Below are 20,218 nucleotides of genomic sequence, written 5' to 3'. Positions count from 1 at the left end.
CCCGAGGCTGAGGGGACGGTGGTCCAGGAGGCCTGGCTGTGGCCGACGGGATGGTCCTGGTCTGCTCAGAAGCCACCTGGCTCTGGGCCCCAGCTCAGGCTGTCCTGGCGGCATCTTCCAACAGGCTGAGGCTGTGCCATGAAGGGTCTGCCACACCGTGCACCTGTGCCACCAGGGTCCAGGGCCTCGGGACGGGGACTGCATCTCTCCGAGGGGCTCACGCTGCCCCTTCAACTGACATCTCATGATATATCACTCAGGGCCTGGCTCAAAGCCCCCAAGAGCTCACCCTGTGAAGGCTGTCGAGGCCACTCGCCCTCCTCAAGCCCCTCAGTCTGGTGCCCCGGGTGCCACCATCTGACCCTCCCAGAGCCCGTGCCTGGCACAGCAGGGATGAACGTGGCATGGGGGAGCCATGGCACTCCTACCCGTGCCATGTGCAGAGGCCAGAGGTGCCATGTGTGCCGGGAACACTCTCCTGGGCCCCTCCCAGCCCCTCTGCTGGCCCCTCCCCCTCCAGTAGCAGGGCTGGCACCAGGGGTCTGCTCCTTGGCCAGGTCTAGGGGGCAGGGTTCAACCTGGAAGAGCAGTGAGGCCGGAGGCCACACACTCCAGGGCCCTGACACTCAGGACCTGGCCCGAAGGCCCTGTGCAGGGAGAGGCTTACGCAGGGAAGTCGCTGGCGTACTGCCACCCCTCCTGGTCCGTGCCCCCCGGGACGCTGAAATCCACGAACCAGTCGGAAACCTGGGAGGAATGGGTCAGTGAGGAGGGGACCCCCCAAATCCAGAGGGCAGTCAGAACACTCGAGGAGGGGCGAGGAGGGGTGGGAGGGCGGATTCCCAATCCCCCAGGGGGCAGCGGGGCCTCACCCAGGCCCACTGCAGGGACGGGGGCTTCGTGCCAGCCTTGGTGCACTCCTGCAGCCCCGAGGCATCGCTCCACATGTACCGGTCCGTAGGCAGACCCCTGCGACAGGACAACAGGGCGGGTGACGAGGGAGACCGGGGAACCAACCGGCTCACTCAGACACCCCCATAACACCCTTGGTGGCAGCCCCGCAGGGAAGCACCGAGCTCCAGTCTCAGAGCCAGCCGCCTCCAGACGCTCGCACTCCTAAGAGGGGACAGCCCGCTGGGCACGGCGGCTCACGCCTGTAATCCCAGCACTTTGGGAGGCCGAGGTGGGGGAATCACCTGAGGTCAGGAGTTCGACACCAGCCTGGTCAACACGGTGAAACCCCGTCTCCACTAAAATATAAAAAATTAGCCAGGCGTGGTGGTGGACGCCTGTAATCCCAGCTACTTTGGAGGCTGAGGCAGGGGAATCGCTTGAACCCGGGAGGCGGAGGGTGCAGTGAGGCAAGATTGCGCCGCTGCACTCCAGCCTGGCAATAGAGCAAGACTTCGTCTCAAAAAAAAAAAAAAAAAAAAAAAAGGTGGGGGTGGGGGGAAATGCATAGAGAAGAGTTTCTTTCTCCTTCCCCCTCCCCCTCCCCCTCCCCTCCCCTCCCCTCCCCTCCCCTCCCTTCCCTTCCTTCCACAGCTATCGCTCTGTCACCCAGGCTGGAGTGCAGGGGTATGATCATAGCTCATTGCAGACTTGAATTCCTGGGCTCAAGTGATCCTCCCACCTCAGCCTCCTGAGTAGCTGGAACTACAGACACGTGCCACCACACCTGGCTAGTTTATTTTTAAATGTCCTGTAGAGATGGAGTCTTGCTTTGTTGCCCAGGCTGATCTCACCTCCCAAAGGACAGGGATGACAGGTGTGAGTCATCACACATGGCCACATTTCTCTTGTTCAAACCATGTGGTCTGTGGTACTTTGTTAGTGTCACGACAGGACACTCGAGTAGCGGGAAGCAGCACATGGGGCAGTTTTGGGGGGGTGGCTGTGAGGCTGAGATGCCTGGAGAGCACAGCTGGGGCACGCATGTGTGATGACCAGCTGTGGCCCTTTTGGGCCTCTCTGAGACAGATGTGGGCGCAGAGCTCTGCCCTGTCCTCCGTAAGGACTGAGGAGGACGTGAGGAGGGGCTGGAGATCCAAGTGTGTTGGCAGGCTGTGTGGACAATGCCCACGGTCGAGGTGGAGGTGTTCGGGATGGAAATATTTTGGCAATGTGTGTCAACCGCCTTAGAAAATCTCAAATCCCCTGATTTACTGGGGTAAACACACAGACACACAAATATTTACACACAGGGACACCCTTTAAATGGTTCCATAGGATGCTGAAAAGGTCACTTATGGTCGAGACGTCCAAGGCTGAGTCAAGTCAGGTACACTGGGTCCACCCCGGGCACGGAATGGTGAGGCCATGGAGCCACCTCCCTGTGCCTGGCCTCATCTGCCCCCCACACACAGGATGGTCGGAAGGCCACACCCCCCATGCTAATCGAAGTTGCTGTCTTTGGCTGGTGAGATTAGAGTCGTCAGAGAGTTTGTTGTTTCTATGACTGTTGATTTCATCAATTTGGAAAAGGCAGAAGTGGAGGCCGGGTGCGGTGGCTCATGCCTGACGCCTGTAATCTCAACACTTTGGGAGGCTGAGGCGGCTCTCGGGAGTTCAGGAGTTGGAGACCAGCCTGACCAACATGGTGAAATCCTGTCTCTACTAAAAATACAAAAATTAGCCAGGTATGGTGGCGGGCGCCTGTAATCCCAACTACTCGGGAGGCTGAGGTAGGAGAATCGCTTGAACCCGGGAGGCAAGGGCTGCAGTGAGCCAAGATCAAGCCACTGTACTCCAGCCCGGGTGACAGAGTGAGACCGTCTCAAAAAACAAAACGAAACAAAACAAAACCAAAGAAAACCAGGAGAGGAAATGAACTGCATTTCTTTAGACAGCCTCAAAAAGTTAAAAAAAAATGAAATTTAAAACTTGGAATATGCCACTTATAATATTAGTGTCCAAAAATACGAAATACCATCTAATAAAAGCTCCAGTATAGAAAAGTACAGGCCAGGCACAGTGGTGCACGCCTGTAATCCCAGCACTTTGGGAGGCTGAGGCGGGGCAATCATGAGGTCAGGAGTTCGAGACCAGCTGGACCAATATGGTGAAACCCCGTCTCTACTAAAAATACAAAAAATTAGCCTGTCATGGTGGAACACACCTGTAATCTCAGCTATTTGTTAGTCTGAGGCAGGAGAATCGCTTGAACCCGGGAGGCGGAGCTTGCAGTGAGCCAAGATCACGACACTGCACTCCAGTCTGGGCAACAGGGCGAGACTCTGTCTCAGAAAAAAAAAAAGAAAAATTACAAAACCTTTCTTCTATCTCTGGTGCTTGACTCAGGAACAGAATCTTATTAAGAAGGAATTCCATACATGTATTGGAGGTAGAAACTTTGTCAATATAGTTAGAGACTTTTGGCCGGGCGCGGTGGCTCACGCCTGTAACCCCAGCACTCTGGAAGGCTGAGGTGGGCAGATCACTTGAGGTCAAGAGTTCAAGACCAATCTGGCCAACATGGTGAAACCCCATCTCTATTAACAATACAAAAAAATTAACCAGGCGTGGTGCCGGGCGCCTGTAATCGCAGCTATTTGGGAGGCTGAGGCAGGAGAATTGCCTGAACCCAAGAGGCGGAGGCTGCAGTGAGCCGAGATCATGCCACTGCACTCCAGCCTGGGTGACAGAGAGAGACTCTGTCTCAAAACAAACAAACAAACAAACAAACAAACAAAAAAACAAAAAACAAGATTCAAGGAAAAAGAAATCTCAGTGAGCGATAAGATCCGGTTAGTTTTCTGCTGGGGGCCTGACGCCAGGCTCTACTGGACTCCATGCTACGGTGGATGCTGCTGTCCTGGTTTCGCCAGGACTAAGGCCTGTGCCAGGCAGCATCCTGGCTGGGCAGCTGTGCCACTCACCTGCTGGTGTAGCCTGTGACAGGGTTCCAGCGCTGGTTCTCATAGATGTGAACACACTTCACGTCTGACTGTGTGTAGATGTTACTGGTGCTGCTGGCCAGGCCTGCGGGGAGAGGCGGCTGCTGGGACCCAGGCCACATGGGCTCTGCTTGGGACTCTGGCGTTCCGTCTGAAGCACAGATTCCCAGAGAGGCCGGGAGAGAGGGCTGGAGCCAGGTCAGCGGAGAGGGGCAAACAGGCCTGTTGAGCTTATCTCACAGGGCGGCCTGCCTTGGTTTCTTGCCTCTGGGCCTGTGATTATTCTGGGATCTTGCAACCTTGATGAACACAGCCCACTGTGCATCAAACCTCCCATCCACACCCCTGCAGCACCTCTTCCCACCTTGCCCTCCTACTTAGCACCAGGGAGGCCTGAGGTCCACCCCGCTCACTCTGTGTTACCAAAGGCACCTGGGACGGTCAGCGTGAGCCCCGGCTCCCTCACTTGTGACATGAAGACAGAGGCCATTCCTGCCTCACACACAGGGAAGCTGGAAAGCCTGCTCAGATACGGGTTCCTGGCGTGTCAAGGGACCACAGTTCTCTGGGGTTAACTGCTCCCCCATGGGGCATGTGGGCTGTGGCCTGGAATGCCCCATTTCAGTGTCCATTTCTGCCTTCGTTTTCCAGTAAGAACAGAGGGACCCTGGCCTAGAAATCGGGGGTCCACAGAAGTTCAGCGAGTGCCTACCCTGAAGGAAAAGCCCACCTAACACCCTGAAAATGAGGGGCCGGACACGCTGCGGGGCCTTGGCCGCTGCCTCTCTGGAACCTTCGAGGCCCTCAGCTCGGGGGGGTGGTACTGGCAGGGACCATCCTGGGTGGAGGCTGGCAGTGGTGAAGGTCACCTGTCAGCCAGCTGTTAGCCGAGTGTGAACACTGGGACAGTAGCCCTGGCCTTGGGCAGGGAACCCAGGCGGGGACTAGAGGGAAGAATGCCCAGGAAGGCTCCGGGCGGGGGCCCCGCAGGCTGCCCTCACCTTGGAAGCAGCCACCTCCATAGCCACCTGTGTACACCCAGGCCGTGTGGTCGTAGCCGATGCCCCACACCACGCCCTGGCTGTTGGCCTCCACCATCCGCAGGTGGCCTCCCATCTGCCGCCAGAACCTGGAAGGATGGGAGAGGGTAGGAGGAAACCCCTCAGGCCCCACCTTCCAACCCTGCCTGGCCGCCCTTTTGTTCCATGGCCTCCCGTGCTTCTGGGATTTTCCCAGCCCTCCTCGGTCTCCAAGCACAGACCGTCCACCCTGCCTGACCTCCATGTTCATATCAATCAACGCTAAAGAGATTCAGCCCACGAGAGGTGCAGGGTCTTCGCACTGGGGCTGTGCAGGTCAGACCCCTCCACGGGCTGGGACTCTTCTGGAACCCACCCACCTCATCCCCACGGTGACACGGAGGGGATGAGGCCAGCGGCGTGTTTCACAGGGCCCCTTGGGGTCTGGGATCTGGGGGAACGGGCTGGCCACGGTGGCAGGTGCAGCCAGGCTTGAATGTCACAGAGCAGAGCCAGACGTGACGTCTAATCCTCTGCGTGAGTGACAGCACAGCCCTTGGGCTTCCAGGGTGTCGGCAGGAGGCGGCACCACCACAGCATGGCCTCCTGGACGGGCAGAGTGGAGGCTGCAGCTGGTACAGGTCAGCCTCCTATGGCCGAGGCCCCGTCACTGTCACTGTCACCAGAGGCGGTCTGAATCCTCCGACAGGATATTGCTGTCCTCTCCTGCAGCCAGGGCTTCTGGCTCACTATGTCCCCAGCCCCAGTGCCCACAGGTCATGAAGCCCAGGACCTCGTCGGCTTGGGGAGACCCCCTGGCGCAGTCTCTCTGTCCCACAGGGGACAGAATCATAGCCCCCATGTCTGCTGCTGGGTCCTCCTCCTCAGGACTCAGCTCAGATCCCCCCGAGGGAAACTCGTTCCCCCTTTGCGGCTTTTTTTTTTTCTGAGACAGGGTCTCATTGTGTTGCCCAGGCTGGAGTGCCATGGTGTGGGATGTGATCACACCTCACTGCAGCCTAGAACTCCTGGGCTCAAGTGATTCTCTCACCTCAGCCCTGCGAGTAGCTGGGACCACAGGTGCATGACACCGCGACTTGCTAATTTTTTGATTTTTTTTTTTTTTTTTTTGGTAGAGATGAGTCTGGCTATGTTGCCCAGGCTGGTCTTGAACTTCTGACCTCAAGTGATCCTCCTACCTCAGCCTCCCAAAGTGATGAGATTGCAGGTGTGAGCCAACCTGCCTAGCCCCGCCTTGTGGCTGTCAATGTCCCCAACAGAACAATGCCTCCTAGGCTTGTGCGTCCAGCCCTGCCCTCACCCCACTCCAGCCTGGCTACCCCGGGTCCCCCAGGTCCCGTCTCCACTGGCACTTCCCAGTGCCAAACACCAAGTCCTCTCTCTGCCCACGCCCGCTGGACTTCAAACCCCACCAGCTCTGCCTGGACCACACCCCCAAACTCTCCTCCCCCAGCGGTTCTCTCCTCTCTGCCCCCAGGCCCCGGGCGGCCCCTGCAGCAGGGCCTCAGCTGGAGCTGGAGGCGGCTGAGCACCGGGTCTGTGCCCTGGGCAGGTGGAGAGATGTGGCTGCTTTGCCAGGGCCTGAAAGCCCCCTGGGGTGCAGAACTGCGCCCCTCACCCACACTCCACATACCTCCCGAAGCTCAGAGGCTCCTGGGCGGCACTGACCCACCCTGGGCCCGGTGGGGCTTCTGGTTCCCCCTCTTGGGGTCTTTGGACAGGCCCAGGGGACTTGGGGGCCTGGGAACCAGTGGCTGTGCTTCTGGCTGGTCAGCGAGAAGCTTGGCCCTGCATGGACTCGTCTTCTGGACCCCCCTTCTGTAACCACGAGCTCTGGGTGAGGCCAAGCCCCAGGCCCCACCCGGGGTGCAGCCTACTCACATCTGGTCGCAGGGCAGGGGGTGCTCATGGGCCTCCAGGTCCGGGCTGGGCTCGCTCACGAAGATGTCTCCCTTGCAGGTGATGGACCAGATGGCCTGCGGGGATGGGCGGCCCTGCACTTTCCGGCTCTCGCAGCAGGACAGGCTGAGCAGGGCGAGCTGGCGTGGCACAACGTTGGTCACTGCTGAGCAGGCCAGGCCAGGCCGCCCCACCGTGGCTGTCCCTCTCCCCGGCCCGAGGGGACCATCGCCCACTCACCCAGTCATTCATGTCCTGCTCGGTGGTGGCAGCCAGACGCACCGGCCACCTCTGCCGTGTCCGCTCGGGGGTGTACAGGGCAAAGGAGTGCTTGGTCTCGTTCAGCACTGGGACCAGCGCCACCACCTCGTTCAGGAATATATGGGTGTACTGTTCACAGAGCAGGCGCCCGGCAGGGCTGTCACCCAGGGCAGGAGGCCTCTGGAGGGCGATCCTCACGGTGCTTCACCCTGGGACCCTGCCCTCGGACACCCTCTCTCCTGGCACCCCTGGCCCTGCCCCCTCCCCTGGGTACCCCCAGCTCTGCCCCCTCCCTTGGTACTTCATTTCTTTACTCCCTCCCCCGGGCACCCCCATTTCTGTACCCCTCCCCTGGCCCCATCTTCCGTGGGACCTGCGGGCACCTTCTTCTCCTCGTGGACCACGTAGTAGATGAAGAGGATGCTGTCCCGGGCGCCGTCGTGCCCCGTGAACTGCTCCAGGGCCACGCGCACGTCCACCCACTTGTGGGGCTTCCAGTCGCACCACCACTGCAGTGCCCCGGTCTTCACCCACACCGACTGCGCAGGCCGGGGCAGGGGACACCGTCACAGGCAGGCCCGGGGTGCAAGCGGAGGGGGGCGGGGCCGGGGGTGCCCAGAGGAGGAGGCAGGGCTGGGGTAGGGCACAGCCGGTACTCCCAGCTCTCAGCCCAGCTCCCCACAGGCTAATGACCACAGTGACGCTGCCGGACACCCGACAGGTGCAGGTGGAAAGCCAGGGCTGTTCGGTACAACCTCCTCTCTCTCAAACAGCCAGGGAGTGGGCACCACCACCCGCCTTCTGCATGGGGAAACAGGCTCGGGAGGGTCCGTGCCCGGCCTGGTATCACACAGTGAGCCAGCGGCGAGCTAGAACCCAAACCACAGCCTGCTTGTGTCCAGCGGCCCTTGGAATGAGGAGGGTCACATGCTCTGTGTGACTTCCCTGTCACCCCCACACTTGACTGTGAGCCTCTGAGGGCCGGGCTCTGCCACAGGACAGTGGGGCGGAAGCAGGGTCGGTCCAGGGGTGGGGTCTCTCGACGCTCTCTGTGCTAACTCCTTGCAATCACACACTGCACGCCTGGGCACCCGGGGTTCCCTCCAGCAGGGAGAGGATGCTGTGGTTCCCCTCCCTGGCCACCCTCCCCTTCCCACCCACCACCCTCTGAGGTTGCTGTCGTCTCTGGGTCCCCAGGGCCTCCAATGAGCCTGGAACACAGTAGGGCCCGAACTAAAGTCTTCAGGATGGACGAAGGAACCCTGAGCTCCTTTCTCTATGCCTGCCTCTGCGTGGGAGACGGATGGACAGCGGGATGGAGGCATCCATCTGTTTCTCTCAGAGCTGGTACACAGCAGGCGCTCAATGAATGATTGTTGGAAAAAAAAAAAAAAAATGCACGCGTGGCCACCAGGGTGCCCACCTGCTCCACAGCCTGCTCGTAGTGTCTGAAGTTCTCCAGCTCCCGCTTGGTCCTTTCTGTGAGCTGCTGGAAGATCTGCTTCCTCCAGGCAGCGGTCTGGGCCGGCGTGATGGACAGGGACAGCGTCTGCACCGAGGGAGACAGGCCTGTGGGGCAGGCAGAGCCTCAGGGCCGGGGCACCGTCCTGCCCACAGCTGGGCAGGAAGCCACGGCGCTCCCCTCCACCAAATCAGCCCTTTCTAGGTCAAAAGCTACACTCTCTGTTAAGCCTCCTTCCACCCTTCGCCCTGAGGGACAAGTTGCTCTCCCCCAGTAATTCAGCCTGGAAAGCAGCCAGCACTGCTAGCACAGGGGACGGGCTGCAGACAGGGGAGGAGGCATTGGCCACTGTGCTTCCAGGTCCTGACAGCCTCAGGCTGGTCTCTGCAGGCCACAGAGGAGCCCAACGTCTGGCTCAGGGCTGCTGAGCACAGGGAGGCATCCAGGGAGGACAGCAGGCCTGCCCGAGCCCCCCAACCCCGGCCTCCTCCCACACCCCACACCCCCAGGGCACCTGGCCATGTGGGTGCCCCCAGGCCCTGCGGGAGCCCTTACCCGCTTGGACAGTGAACCACCTGGGCATGGCACATGCCTCCACCATGCAGCCGCCTCCCGACACCCAGGCCCACAGCGGGTGGTCGTCCACCCCGTACGGCTCCTCCAAGCCCAGCGGGAGGAGCCCCAGCGAGGAGAGGCTACTGGTCTCGGGGAAGCCAGCGGCCGAGTGGCTGGGCACTTTCTTGGGCTCCTTGAGGTCAATATTGGTCCAGGGCAGCTCGGCCGGCGTGGGGGCCGGGCCGGGGTGTGTGTCGGGTCCGGCTGCCCTGCTGCCCTCGGCTGGGCAGGCATCCTCCGTGGTCTCTTCTGCAGTCCTGCCAGCCCCTGGGCCCGAGGCTGAGCTCCCCGTGGGATTCTTGGAATCGTCTAGAGGCTCTGCAGGGAGAGGCTGGCCAGGCCCCGGTCTCTCAACTTCTGAGGAGGCATCGGTGTCACTGGGGGCAGATTCGCCACTGCCCCTCACCTCGTCACCGAAGAAGCAGCCGGCACTAGGGACAAATCAGGGCAGACCCGTCACTCCCTTGCAGGGGAACAGGTGCTATCAGGCAGGCCCGGTTCCAGCGTGCTCCACCATGACTGCCTGTGGAACCTCGGGCGAGCCAGAACCTCTCTGAACTGTCTCTTCCTCTGTGCAAGACACACATCAGCACCTGCTTCCAGAAAGCTGACACCTGGACCACCCTGCAGACCGATCACATCGACATAGCTGAGGGTGAAGATCTGGAATTAGTATTGCTTTTTTTTTTTTTTTTTTTTTTTGAGACGGAGTCTCACTGTCGCCCAGGCTGCGGTGCGGTGGTGCAAACTTGGCTCACTGCGACCTCTGCCTCCCAGGTTCAAGAGATTCTCCTACCTCTGCCTCCTGAGTAGCTGACAGACTACAGGCATGCACCACCACGCCTGGCTGATTTTTGTATTTTTAGTAGAGACGGGGTTTCACCATGTTGGTGAGGCTGGTCTTGAACTCCTGACCTCAAGTGATCCGCTGACCTCAAGTGATCCGCTGGCCTTAGTCTCTCAAAGTGTTGGGATTACAGGCTTGAGCCACCATGCCTGACCATAAACCTTTTTTCTTTTCTTTTTTTTTTTTTTTGAGACGGAGTCTCGCTGTGTCGCCCAGACTGGAGTGCAGTGGCCGGATCTCAGCTCACTGCAAGCTCCGCCTCCCGGGTTTACGCCATTCTCCTGCCTTAGCCTCCCGGGTAGCTGGGACTACAGGCGCCGGCCACCTCGCCTGGCTAGTTTTTTGTACTTTTTTTAGTAGAGACGGGGTTTCACCGTGTTAGCCAGGATGGTCTCGATCTCCTGACCTCGTGATCCGCCCGTCTCGGCCTCCCAAAGTGCTGGGATTACAGGCTTGAGCCACCGCGCCCGGCCAACCTTTTTTTCTTTAAAAAAGACCCAGCCTCAGGATTCCCTTAGAGCAACACAAAATGGACTCAAACATGTGTTTTCATCCACTGGAAAGCGGCCACTACTGCTAGCACAGGGGACGGGCTGCAGACAGGGGAAGAGGCATTGGCCACTGTGCTTCCAGGTCCTGACAGCCTCAGGCTGGTCTCTGCAGGCCACAGAGGAGCCCAATTTCTGGCTCCAGTGGATGTGCTGGCTCACATGGCAGTTCTGGGTTTCACGTCTTGAGGAATTGCTAAATTGTTCTCCACAGGGGCTGTACCATTTCACATTCCTACCGGCAGTGTAGGATGGTTCCAATTTCTCCATGTTCTCACTAGCATTTGTTATTGTTATTATTATTTTTTTTTGAGACAGAGTCTTTCTCTGTCACCCAGGCTGGAGGGTAGCGAAGTGATCATAGCTCATTGCAGCCTCGACCTCCTGGGCTCATGGGATCCTCCCACTTCTGCCTCGTCTACAGGCACATACCACTACACCCAGATAATTTTTTAAAACAATTCTTGCAGAGATGGGGTCTCACTATGTTGTCTAGGCTGACCTTGAATTCCTGGGCTCAAGCGACCCTCCCGCTTTGGCCTCCCAAAGTGCTGGGATCGCAGGTGTGAGCTACTGCACCCAGCCTTGCCTTTCTTCCACTGACTTTTCACTCTCTTGATAATGTCCTTTGATTCACAAAAGTTTTTAATTTTGATGAAGTCCAATTTATCTGTATTTCCTCATTGCCTGGGCTCTTGGTGTCATGTCTAAGAAGCCACTGCTAACCTCAAAGTTATAAAAATTTGGCATCTGTAGTTTTTGAAGCTTCTCAGCTGATTCTCATGTACTTTCCAGTTTAAGAACTACCAGCTGGGGCCGGGCGCGGTGGCTCATACCCAGCACTTCGGGAGGCCGAGGCGGGCAGATCACAGGGTTAGGAGATCGAGACCATCCTGGCTAACACGGTGAAACCCCATCTCTACTAAAAATACAAAAAATTAGCTGGGCGTGGTGACGGGCGCCTGTAGTCCCAGCTACTCAGGAGGCTGAGGCAGGAGAATGGCGTGAACCCGGGAGGCAGAGCTTGCAGTGAGCTGAGATCACGCCACTGCACTCTAGCCTGGATGACGCAGTGAGATTGTCTCAAAACAAAACAAAACAAAACAAAACAAAACAAAACAAACAAAACGCCACCTACCATCTGAGCAGACTAAACCCTCAGGTGACACATGAGCAAACGCCTGCCCTGGTCATCTTCCCTGACCCTCGGGGCTGACAGCACAGCAGGGTGGTGACCACCAGGCTCAGGGCACAGAGGGGTGTGGACCAGGGGCTGGGGAGGGTCACAGCTACAGGTGGGAACGTGGATAGCTGCAGAGCCCGGGCCCTGAGCGCCATCTCCATCCACGCCCGTGATGTGAACATTCCCACTGCAGAGCTGAGCTGTCCCCAGCTCATCCACAGAGTCGCCTGCCTGTGCTCTCATGGCTGGTGGGCAGAGCTGGGGCTTGTCCACGCTCTTTAGACCCACGGACCCCCAGGTGCGGCCCTGGAACTGCAGTAGCATCACCCAGGGACTGGTGAGAAATACTAAGTCTCAAACAGAAACTCAGGGTGAGACCCGGAGATCAAAGTCTGAACAAACCCTCCAGGCAACCCCGGTGCCTGAGTCTGAGACCACTGCTGCAGGCTAGGCAGAGACCCTCTGTCCCGTCCTTGTTTCCCCTGGACAGAGGGATCTTTACTTCTATCCCAGAGAACTGTTTCTGCCCCAGATCTTCAGCCTTTGGACCCAATGGGGCAACCCAGATCAGGGTCGAGCCTCACCTCCATCACGACGGCCCAGCCTTACCCTACTCCCAGTGCCTCCACCAGCAGCCCAGAGTGCGTCCAACACCTCCAGCGGCCACCCCGGGCTGCCCCCAGGACCCCCTCTCTGTAGGACCGAGGCAGGAGGGCTTCGGCTCTTGTGAGTGAAGACCCATTTTCTCCTGCCTGGGACAAGTCCCGGGACCCAGTGGGGCAGGTGGCAGACTCTTCTGGACGTGACCACCTAGGCTCAGACAGCCCGTCCCAGCCTGGCTCCTGCACAGCCTGCCATCCCTGGTCACCTGAGGAGACTAGACGAGCTGCCGGAGTGTGACCGGTCACACTCTCGGGCCGCAACGATGGCCTTCCAGGTCTTCCCGCTGAGCTCGCTGGGGGTGACGCCCTGCCGGAAGTACACAGCTCGGTCCTCACAGCCAATGCCCCACACCTGGAAGAGAGAGGCTCTGTTCTGAGGAAGCTGAGCACAGGCCCGGGGGCTCCTCTCGCTTCCTGGGGTTGCAAAATGCAGGCAGTGTCCTCCATATGCAGGTGTGTGTGGGCTGGGAAGGTCCATGGTGGGGGTGTGTGGCGGGCACAGAAGTCAAATGCTGGAAGGGGGCTCAGGAGAAGCTGCGACCTGGTCCCATCTCCCTGTCCTCAGGCAGAGCCAGGGTTTCAAGGTGACTAGGTCCAGGCAAAGTGGCGGGGCTGGGGGACACTCTATTAGGAAGTAAGGTTCACCTGCCTCCCTGTCTTTCGTGTGCTCTCTGGTGGGAAGCAGATGCCCCAGTGAACCCAGAGGTGGTCCTGGTTTTGTTGTTTTTGTTTTTGTTGTTGAGACAGAGTCTTGCTCTGTTGCCCAGGATGGAGTGCAATGGCGCAATCTCAGCTCACTGAAACCTCTGCCTCCAGGGCTCAAGTGATTCTCCTGCCTCAGCCTCCCGAGTAGCTGGGATTACAGGCTCCCATCACCACACCCAGCTAAGTTTTTGTTTGTTTGTTTGTTTTTTAGATGGAGTCTTGGTCTGTCGCCAGGCTGGAGTGCAGTGGCGTGATTCGGCTCACTGCAACCTCCGCCTCCCACATTCAAGCAATTCTCCTGCCTCAGCCTCCGGAGTAGCTGGGATTACAGTCACGTGCTACCACACCCAGCTAATTTTTGTTTTTAGTAGACATGAGGTTTCACCGTGTTGGCCAGGCTGGTCTCAAACTCCTGACCTCAGGTGATCCACCCGCTTCGGCCTCCCAAAGTGCTGGGATTACGGGCGTGAGACACTGCGCCCGGAATGTTTTTGGTTTTTTTTAGAGACAGGATCTCACTCTGTCACCCAGGCTGGAGTGCAGTGGTACAATCGTGGCTCACTGCAGCCTTGACCCCCTGGGCTCAAGCAATCCTCCTGCCTTGGCCTCCTGAGTAGTTGGGACTACAGGTGCACACCACCACGCTTGGCCAACTTTTTAATTTTTGTAGAGATGAGGTCTCACTATATTGCCCAGGTTGGTCTGAAACTCCTAGGCTCAAGTGATCCTCCCACCTCAGCCTCCTAAAGTGCTGGGATTTACATGTGTGAGCCACCACACCTGGCCGTGGTGTTTTTTTAAAGATGCAAAGTAACCACCCTAATTCTGACTTCACTTTCCATGGAAAAGGTCTCTGGGTAGGCATCCGACTCTCTGCCTTTGGGTAAGAAGTAAGGTTTGCTAAAGGGCTCAGGTGGCCTGGCTAGGTAGGCTGCAGCGTCTCTGTCCCTTGGCCCTGGCAGGCTTGGCTCAGTCTCAGCTGAGTCGCCGCGGACTCAGCACCCCTGTGCACTAGCAGGTGCCTGTCACCCCCTGGCCTCTGGGTGCTATGCCACCAGGGTGGGTGAGAGGAGGGCGTGGCAGCAGAGGGAAGCCTGGCACCTCAGAAAGAACTCCTTGCTCAGTGTAATGGAGTGGGGGGGCTCTCCTTGACAGCAAGCGGCTGAACCCTTTGAGTGTCTTTTTTTTTTTTTTTTTTTTTGGAGACAGTCTCGCTCTGTTGCTCAGGCTGGAGTGCAGTGGAGCAATCTTGGCTCACTGCAACCTCCGCCTCCTGAGTTCAAGCGATTCTCCTGCCTCAGCCTCCCGAGTAGCTGGGACTGCAGGCATCCGCCACCAAACCTGGCTGATTTTTGTATTTTTAGTAGAGATGGGGTTTCACCATGTTGGTCAGGCTGGTCTTGAACTCCTGACCTCAGGTGATCCACCCGCCTCGGCCTCCCAAAGTTCTGAGATTACAGGTGTGAGCCACGGTGCCCAGCCCACCCTTTGAGTCTTAAAAGTCCCCAATCCTCATTATCTCTGAGAAGGCCACACTGTGAAACTGTGCAGGTGATTCTTAAGAGAGGCTGCACTGACCAGGCGCAGCGGCTCATGCCTGTAATCCCAGCACTTTGGGAGGCCGAGGCGGGCAGATCACTTGAGGTCAGGAGTTCGAGACCAGCCTGGCTAGCAAGGTGAAACCCTGTCTCTACAAAAAAATACAACAATTAGACAGATGTGGTGGTGCGCACCTGTAATCCCAGTTACTTGTTAGGCTGAGGCAGGAGAATCACTTGAACCCAGAAGGCGGAGATTGCAGTGAGCCGTGATTGTGCCACTGCACTCCAGCCTGGGCGATAGAGCGAGATTCTGTCTCAAAACAAACAAAAAAAAAAAAAGAGAGAGAAGCTCCGTCCTTGGAGTCCACATTAGGGGGTGAGCTTCATCCTTCACTTGGTGACCATCGCACCTGATTTCACCTAAACATTTCTCAAGGAAACCTTCCAGTCTCCAGGAACCCCTTCCTGCCACCTGTCAGGCCAGATCCGTGCTCATGACTCTGAGGCCTTAGGAAACTGACCTGAGCGAGGGCCCCAGGACCCTGGCAGAACCAGCCCCTGGGAATCCTCGTGGGCTGAGAGCGTGCAGAGGTGCCAGGACCCCCGCTGTACCGCCATCATGAGCTCCTACAGTGGGAAGGGGCCACCGGGCTATTTTGTGGCATGAGGAGCCCCCATCCGGAGACCCCTGCTGTTCAGGGGCTGCGGACCCCCGTGCACACCTGGTCGTTCATTCCCACGTTCACCATCAGCATCTCACCAACCATCTCAATCCAGCTGGTGCCGCAGGGATTGTGAGAGTTGACGCCTCTTCGGAACCACACCTGGGGGAATCAGAAATACACCTGTTTTCCTGGACGGCCAGGGAAACAGACGGTTCATTCGTTTAAGCCTCAGGGAGAACAAGTGAATAATTTGATCTTTTGGTTCGTGTCACAAATGAGCAGTCGCACATCATTTAGCGAGGAAGCCCCTATCCACGATCCACGTCCCTCTTCCCACACCCCGGCCGCATCTCCTGCGCCCGGCACTGTCCCACGAGGGCTGAGGGTCCCCTGGCCTCAGCCACACGTGTCCTGGCAGCTGCCTGCCCATTCTCCAGCCTAACGCTGGGAAAAGGCTACTTTATTTGAATTGAGTTGGTCCCTGTGAAAGACAACGGCCTTAATAATGTTATTTAGGAAAACTAGTTTTTAAAAAGCTCATTCTTAGAAAACATGAGACCCCTATGTTGGGTCTATTCTTAGTACTTCAAGAAATACTTAAACTTAAAGTGAAGCATTTTCATGTCAACGTGTAAAAATACACACACTCCCACTAGATTTTCCCAGACTACCTGTGGCTCTGTGATTCAGCCGCTGGTCATGCTCCACCCTGCTGCCCAGCATTTCATCTGGGCTGTTCTGATACATTGTCCATGGTGGCCTAGGAGGCCCTGTTAGTCCCAGACCTACTGGAGACCTTGCTTGTACTATTAGAATTCCTGAGATGCCGCCAGGCACGGTGGCTCATGGCTGTAATCCCAGCACTTCGGGAGGCCGAGGCGGGTGGATCACCTGAGGTCAGGAGTTTGAGACCAGCCTGAACACATGGTGAAATCCTGCCTCTACTAAAAAATACTACAAATACTAGTCGGGTGTGGTGGTGCACGCTTGGAATCCCAGCTACTTGGGAGGCCAAGGCAGGAGAATCGCTTGAACCTGGAGGTGGAGGTTACAGTGAGCTGAGATTGCGCCACGCCACCCCAGCCTGGGTGACAGAATGAGACTCTGTCTCAAATTAAAAAATAAAAAAAAGAAATCCAATTTTGCCCATTTAATCCAAAGAAAGTGGCACGTTGCTGTATGAGGGATTTGGAAGTTGTGGTCCCTGGGAAGTGGGGTGACCAGGACCCAATGTGGGGGACAGTCTGGTCTGTATTTTTGTGGGCTGGGAGTGGCCTCAGACTCTGGAAACTTCAGCATTGGAGATACAGATGCAGACATGTGGGCCGTCCATCCCCTTGGCCAGGGAAACCCCTTTGACAAGCAGTTAGAAAAACCCCGTGAGTGGTTGGAAATTGGCTGGTTTTATTGGACTTGCCGCTAAGATGCAAAAGACAAGCACTGACTAGAGGAAGGGGAGGCACTCGGTTAACCGAGGGCTTCAGGAAATTTGCTTCGGATTCTTTGAAATGTCGCAGCCTATTAGGTGACACTCTCAGTTGCTGCCTTTGGGTACCAGGGTGTGGGTGGAGGAGGATTTTACGGCACCAAACGTCCTGGAGATTGGCAACGATTTCAGCAACAAACAATGCATGGTGCTTGGCTGGTGCCAGATTTATTCGAATGGGTTTTTCTTTTTTGAGATGGAGTCTCTCTCTTGTTGCCCAGGCTAGAGTGCTGTAGTGCAGTCTCGGCTCACTGCAACCTCCGCCTCCCAGGTTCAAGCATTTCTCCCGCCTCCCAAGTAGCTGGGATTACAGGTGCCCGCCACCACGCCCGGCTAATTTTCTGTATTTTTAGTCAAGACATGGTTTCGCCATGTTGGCCAGGCTGGTCTCGAACTCCTGACCTCAGGTGATCTGCCCACCTTGGCCTTCCAAAGTGCTGGGATTACAGGTGTAAGCCACTGCACCCGGCCCGGGTTTTTCTTTTTTTTTTTTTTAATCTGAGACAGGGTCTGGCTCTGTCACCCAGGCTGGAGTACAGTGGCGTGATCTCAGCTCACCGTAGTCTCCAACCCCTCGGCTCAAGTGATCCCCCAACCTCAGCCTCCCTTGTCGCTGGGACCACAGGCATGCACCCACCACATCTGGCTAATTTTTACATTTGTATTATTTTTTGTAGAGATGGGGTCTTGCTATGTTGCTCAGGCTGGTCTCAAATTCCTGGGCTCAAGTGATCCTCTGGCCTTGACCTCCCAAGTTGCTGGGATTACAGACGTGAACCACTGTGCCCTGCTGTTTAGGCCACACAGGCAAGAAGAGAAAACAGCCTTCAAGGGACCCGGTGCAGCATCCCCGTCTCACCTTCTGGTCCTTGGTGACAGCCCAGACCACGCTGACTCCCACTGAGACGTGCATGACCCCATTTTCAGATCCAGGAGGCTCCACAACGGACCAGGAACTTCCTACCAGGCCCCCAAGAAACCCCCAGTGGTCCCCATCAGCCTGGACAGCTGGGGAGCAAGTGACCCTTCTCCCCAGTACAGGGTGTGCGGGCGGGATGGCCGGGCTGCCCACCTTTGGGATTGCTCCTGTTGATTCCTTCCCGGACCAGGGCCTGCCCCTCCCAGAGCGTGGCCCACAGGAGGTCGTGGGGCCCACAGCTGATCTGGACCACCTCCCCGGGGGTGTCCAGCAGGGACCAGGAGGACCCTTCGGGGTTGGAGTGGCTGACGTCCTCTCTGTACCACACCTGGGAGGCAAGACAGGGACATGGCACCTGCATCCACTCATTCCCACCAGCCAAGCACGGGGGTCTCGGCGTGGTGGGGGTGGGACCCACGTCCCCTGACCGTCCAAATCTCACTCCCTGCCCTCTACCCCAGCCAAAAAATGCAAACCCTGGATTCTGGCGGTCCTGGGGGATACACTTGTTCCATTCATCTGCTTGGGGTGACGCCCCCAACCCCGCCCACTCATGGACACCCACCCACCACCTGACTCCAGCGTCAGGCACGGGGGTCTCCGGCCACCCCGGCCAGTCCGTGTGTCCTGCGCCCCCTTGTGGCAATGTGCTCTCACGACACCCAGCTCTAGGGGAAGCCAAGGTCCCGATGGATAAACGGGAAAACCTCCAACCCCCATTCATAAAACTGTCTAAGATATCAGTTCTTTCTTCCTTCACTGAAAGGTTAAGACTGGGAGCAACGTGCTCAGAGCATCCGAACTGTTTGGCTCATTTTACCTGGGGGAGACTGCACGTCACTTCGTGATCCAGAAAGGGCAAGTGACCCTCCCCATCGGGCTGTCTTCAGACTGGGGACCCCCGCCTCCCAATCCTGCCACCATCCCCCTACAGCGGACCCTGCAGCACCAGGCCTGGGAGCCTCCCTTCTGCAAGCAGGTGGCTTCGGGGCCCCTCTGTCTCCCCAGCTTCCACAGAAGCCCAGGTCCTGGTGCCGCCTCTCATGGACCACAGGTGTGGTGCAGGCAGCACCGGCTCATGGCCGACATTCCGGGAAACAAACACTGCTCTGCGGCCCCTGTTCTCCCCTCTCTGTCTTTGCACCCAGGTGGGCATGGCCCCCCGAAGGGGGCTCAGTCCCAGGCCAGCTCCCTCACTCTGCCCGGCCCCTTACCATCGCCCTTCAGCAGGGCTGAGGAAGCAACTGTGTTCGCCTTTACCCAGGCCAACGTGGCCGCAGAGGGGGGCTGTGACAAAACTCGTGACTTCTGATAACTGCTAAGCCCACTGGGGAGCTGTGGTCAGTGCGTGGCGAGAGTGACTGAAGAATCCTGATGTGCGACCGAAAGCTGTCACTCGAGTGTCAGCACCCTGAGCTCAGGACCCTTGGGGCCTCTGCTGCCCTCGGGGGCTGCTTCGATTCCTCTGCTTAGTTCACAAACTCCCTGAGACAGGACTGCCTCTCTCGAAAGAGCTACAGATCCACCACCCACTTACCCACCCACGCACCCACCCATCCATCCATTCATCTGCACACTCACCCATCTGTCCATCTGCACACACCTTCCATCCATCCACACATATACCCACCTATCCATCTACCCATACACCTACCCACCCACTCACCCATCCATCCACACACCCACCCACCCACTCACCCATCCATCCATCCACACACCCACCCACTCACCCATCCATCCACACACCCACCCACCCACTCACCCATCCATCCACACACCCAACCATCCATCCATCCACACACCCACCCACTCACCCATCCATCCACACACCCACCCACCCACATACACATCCATCCACACACCCACCCACCCACCTATCCAACAGCACACCCACCCACACACCCACTCACCCACCCATCCATCCACACACATACCCACCCATCCATCCATTCATCTGCACATTCACCCATCTATCCATCTGCACACACCTTCCATCCATCCACACATATACCCACCTATCCATCTACCCATACACCCACCCACCCACTCACCCATCCATCCACACACCCACCCACCCACTCACCCATCCATCCATCCACACACCCACCCACTCACCCATCCATCCATCCACACACCCACCCACCCACTCACCCATCCATCCACACACCCACCCACCCACCCACCCATCCATCCATCCACACACCCACCCACCCACTCACCCATCCATCCACACACCCACCCACCCACTCACCCATCCATCCACACACCCACACACCCACTCACCCATCCATCCACACACCCACACACCCACTCACCCATCCATCCACACACCCACACACCCACTCACCCATCCATCCACACACCCACACACCCACTCACCCATCCATCCACACACCCACACACCCACTCACCCATCCATCCACACACCCACACACCCACTCACCCATCCATCCACACACCCACACACCCACTCACCCATCCATCCACAC

The 20,218-nt window shown here is 57.7% G+C and overlaps 1 protein-coding gene across 3 annotated transcripts in view; it reads right to left on the bottom strand.

The window, feature by feature from the left end:
• TECPR1 (tectonin beta-propeller repeat containing 1) overlaps positions 1 to 20,218 on the bottom strand; it is a 41,318-nt gene that overhangs the window by 9,118 nt on the left and 11,982 nt on the right. For all 3 annotated transcript variants that reach the window (XM_008018701.3, XM_008018703.3, XM_008018702.3), the window contains 13 exons: positions 17,883 to 18,057; positions 17,670 to 17,770; positions 15,382 to 15,483; positions 12,620 to 12,765; positions 9,114 to 9,604; positions 8,520 to 8,665; positions 7,480 to 7,635; positions 7,076 to 7,225; positions 6,818 to 6,975; positions 4,898 to 5,025; positions 3,879 to 3,981; positions 873 to 969; positions 668 to 747 (listed from right to left, as the gene is read on the bottom strand). In XM_008018701.3, coding sequence (XP_008016892.3) covers positions 668 to 747; positions 873 to 969; positions 3,879 to 3,981; positions 4,898 to 5,025; positions 6,818 to 6,975; positions 7,076 to 7,225; positions 7,480 to 7,635; positions 8,520 to 8,665; positions 9,114 to 9,604; positions 12,620 to 12,765; positions 15,382 to 15,483; positions 17,670 to 17,770; positions 17,883 to 18,057 — 2,033 coding nt within the window. The remainder of the gene's footprint in view (positions 1 to 667; positions 748 to 872; positions 970 to 3,878; positions 3,982 to 4,897; positions 5,026 to 6,817; positions 6,976 to 7,075; positions 7,226 to 7,479; positions 7,636 to 8,519; positions 8,666 to 9,113; positions 9,605 to 12,619; positions 12,766 to 15,381; positions 15,484 to 17,669; positions 17,771 to 17,882; positions 18,058 to 20,218) is intronic.

This window comes from Chlorocebus sabaeus, chromosome 28 (assembly GCF_047675955.1).
Source record: "Chlorocebus sabaeus isolate Y175 chromosome 28, mChlSab1.0.hap1, whole genome shotgun sequence".
NCBI classification, from domain to species: Eukaryota; Metazoa; Chordata; class Mammalia; order Primates; family Cercopithecidae; genus Chlorocebus; species Chlorocebus sabaeus.
This window is presented reverse-complemented; position numbering and strand designations above follow the sequence as displayed.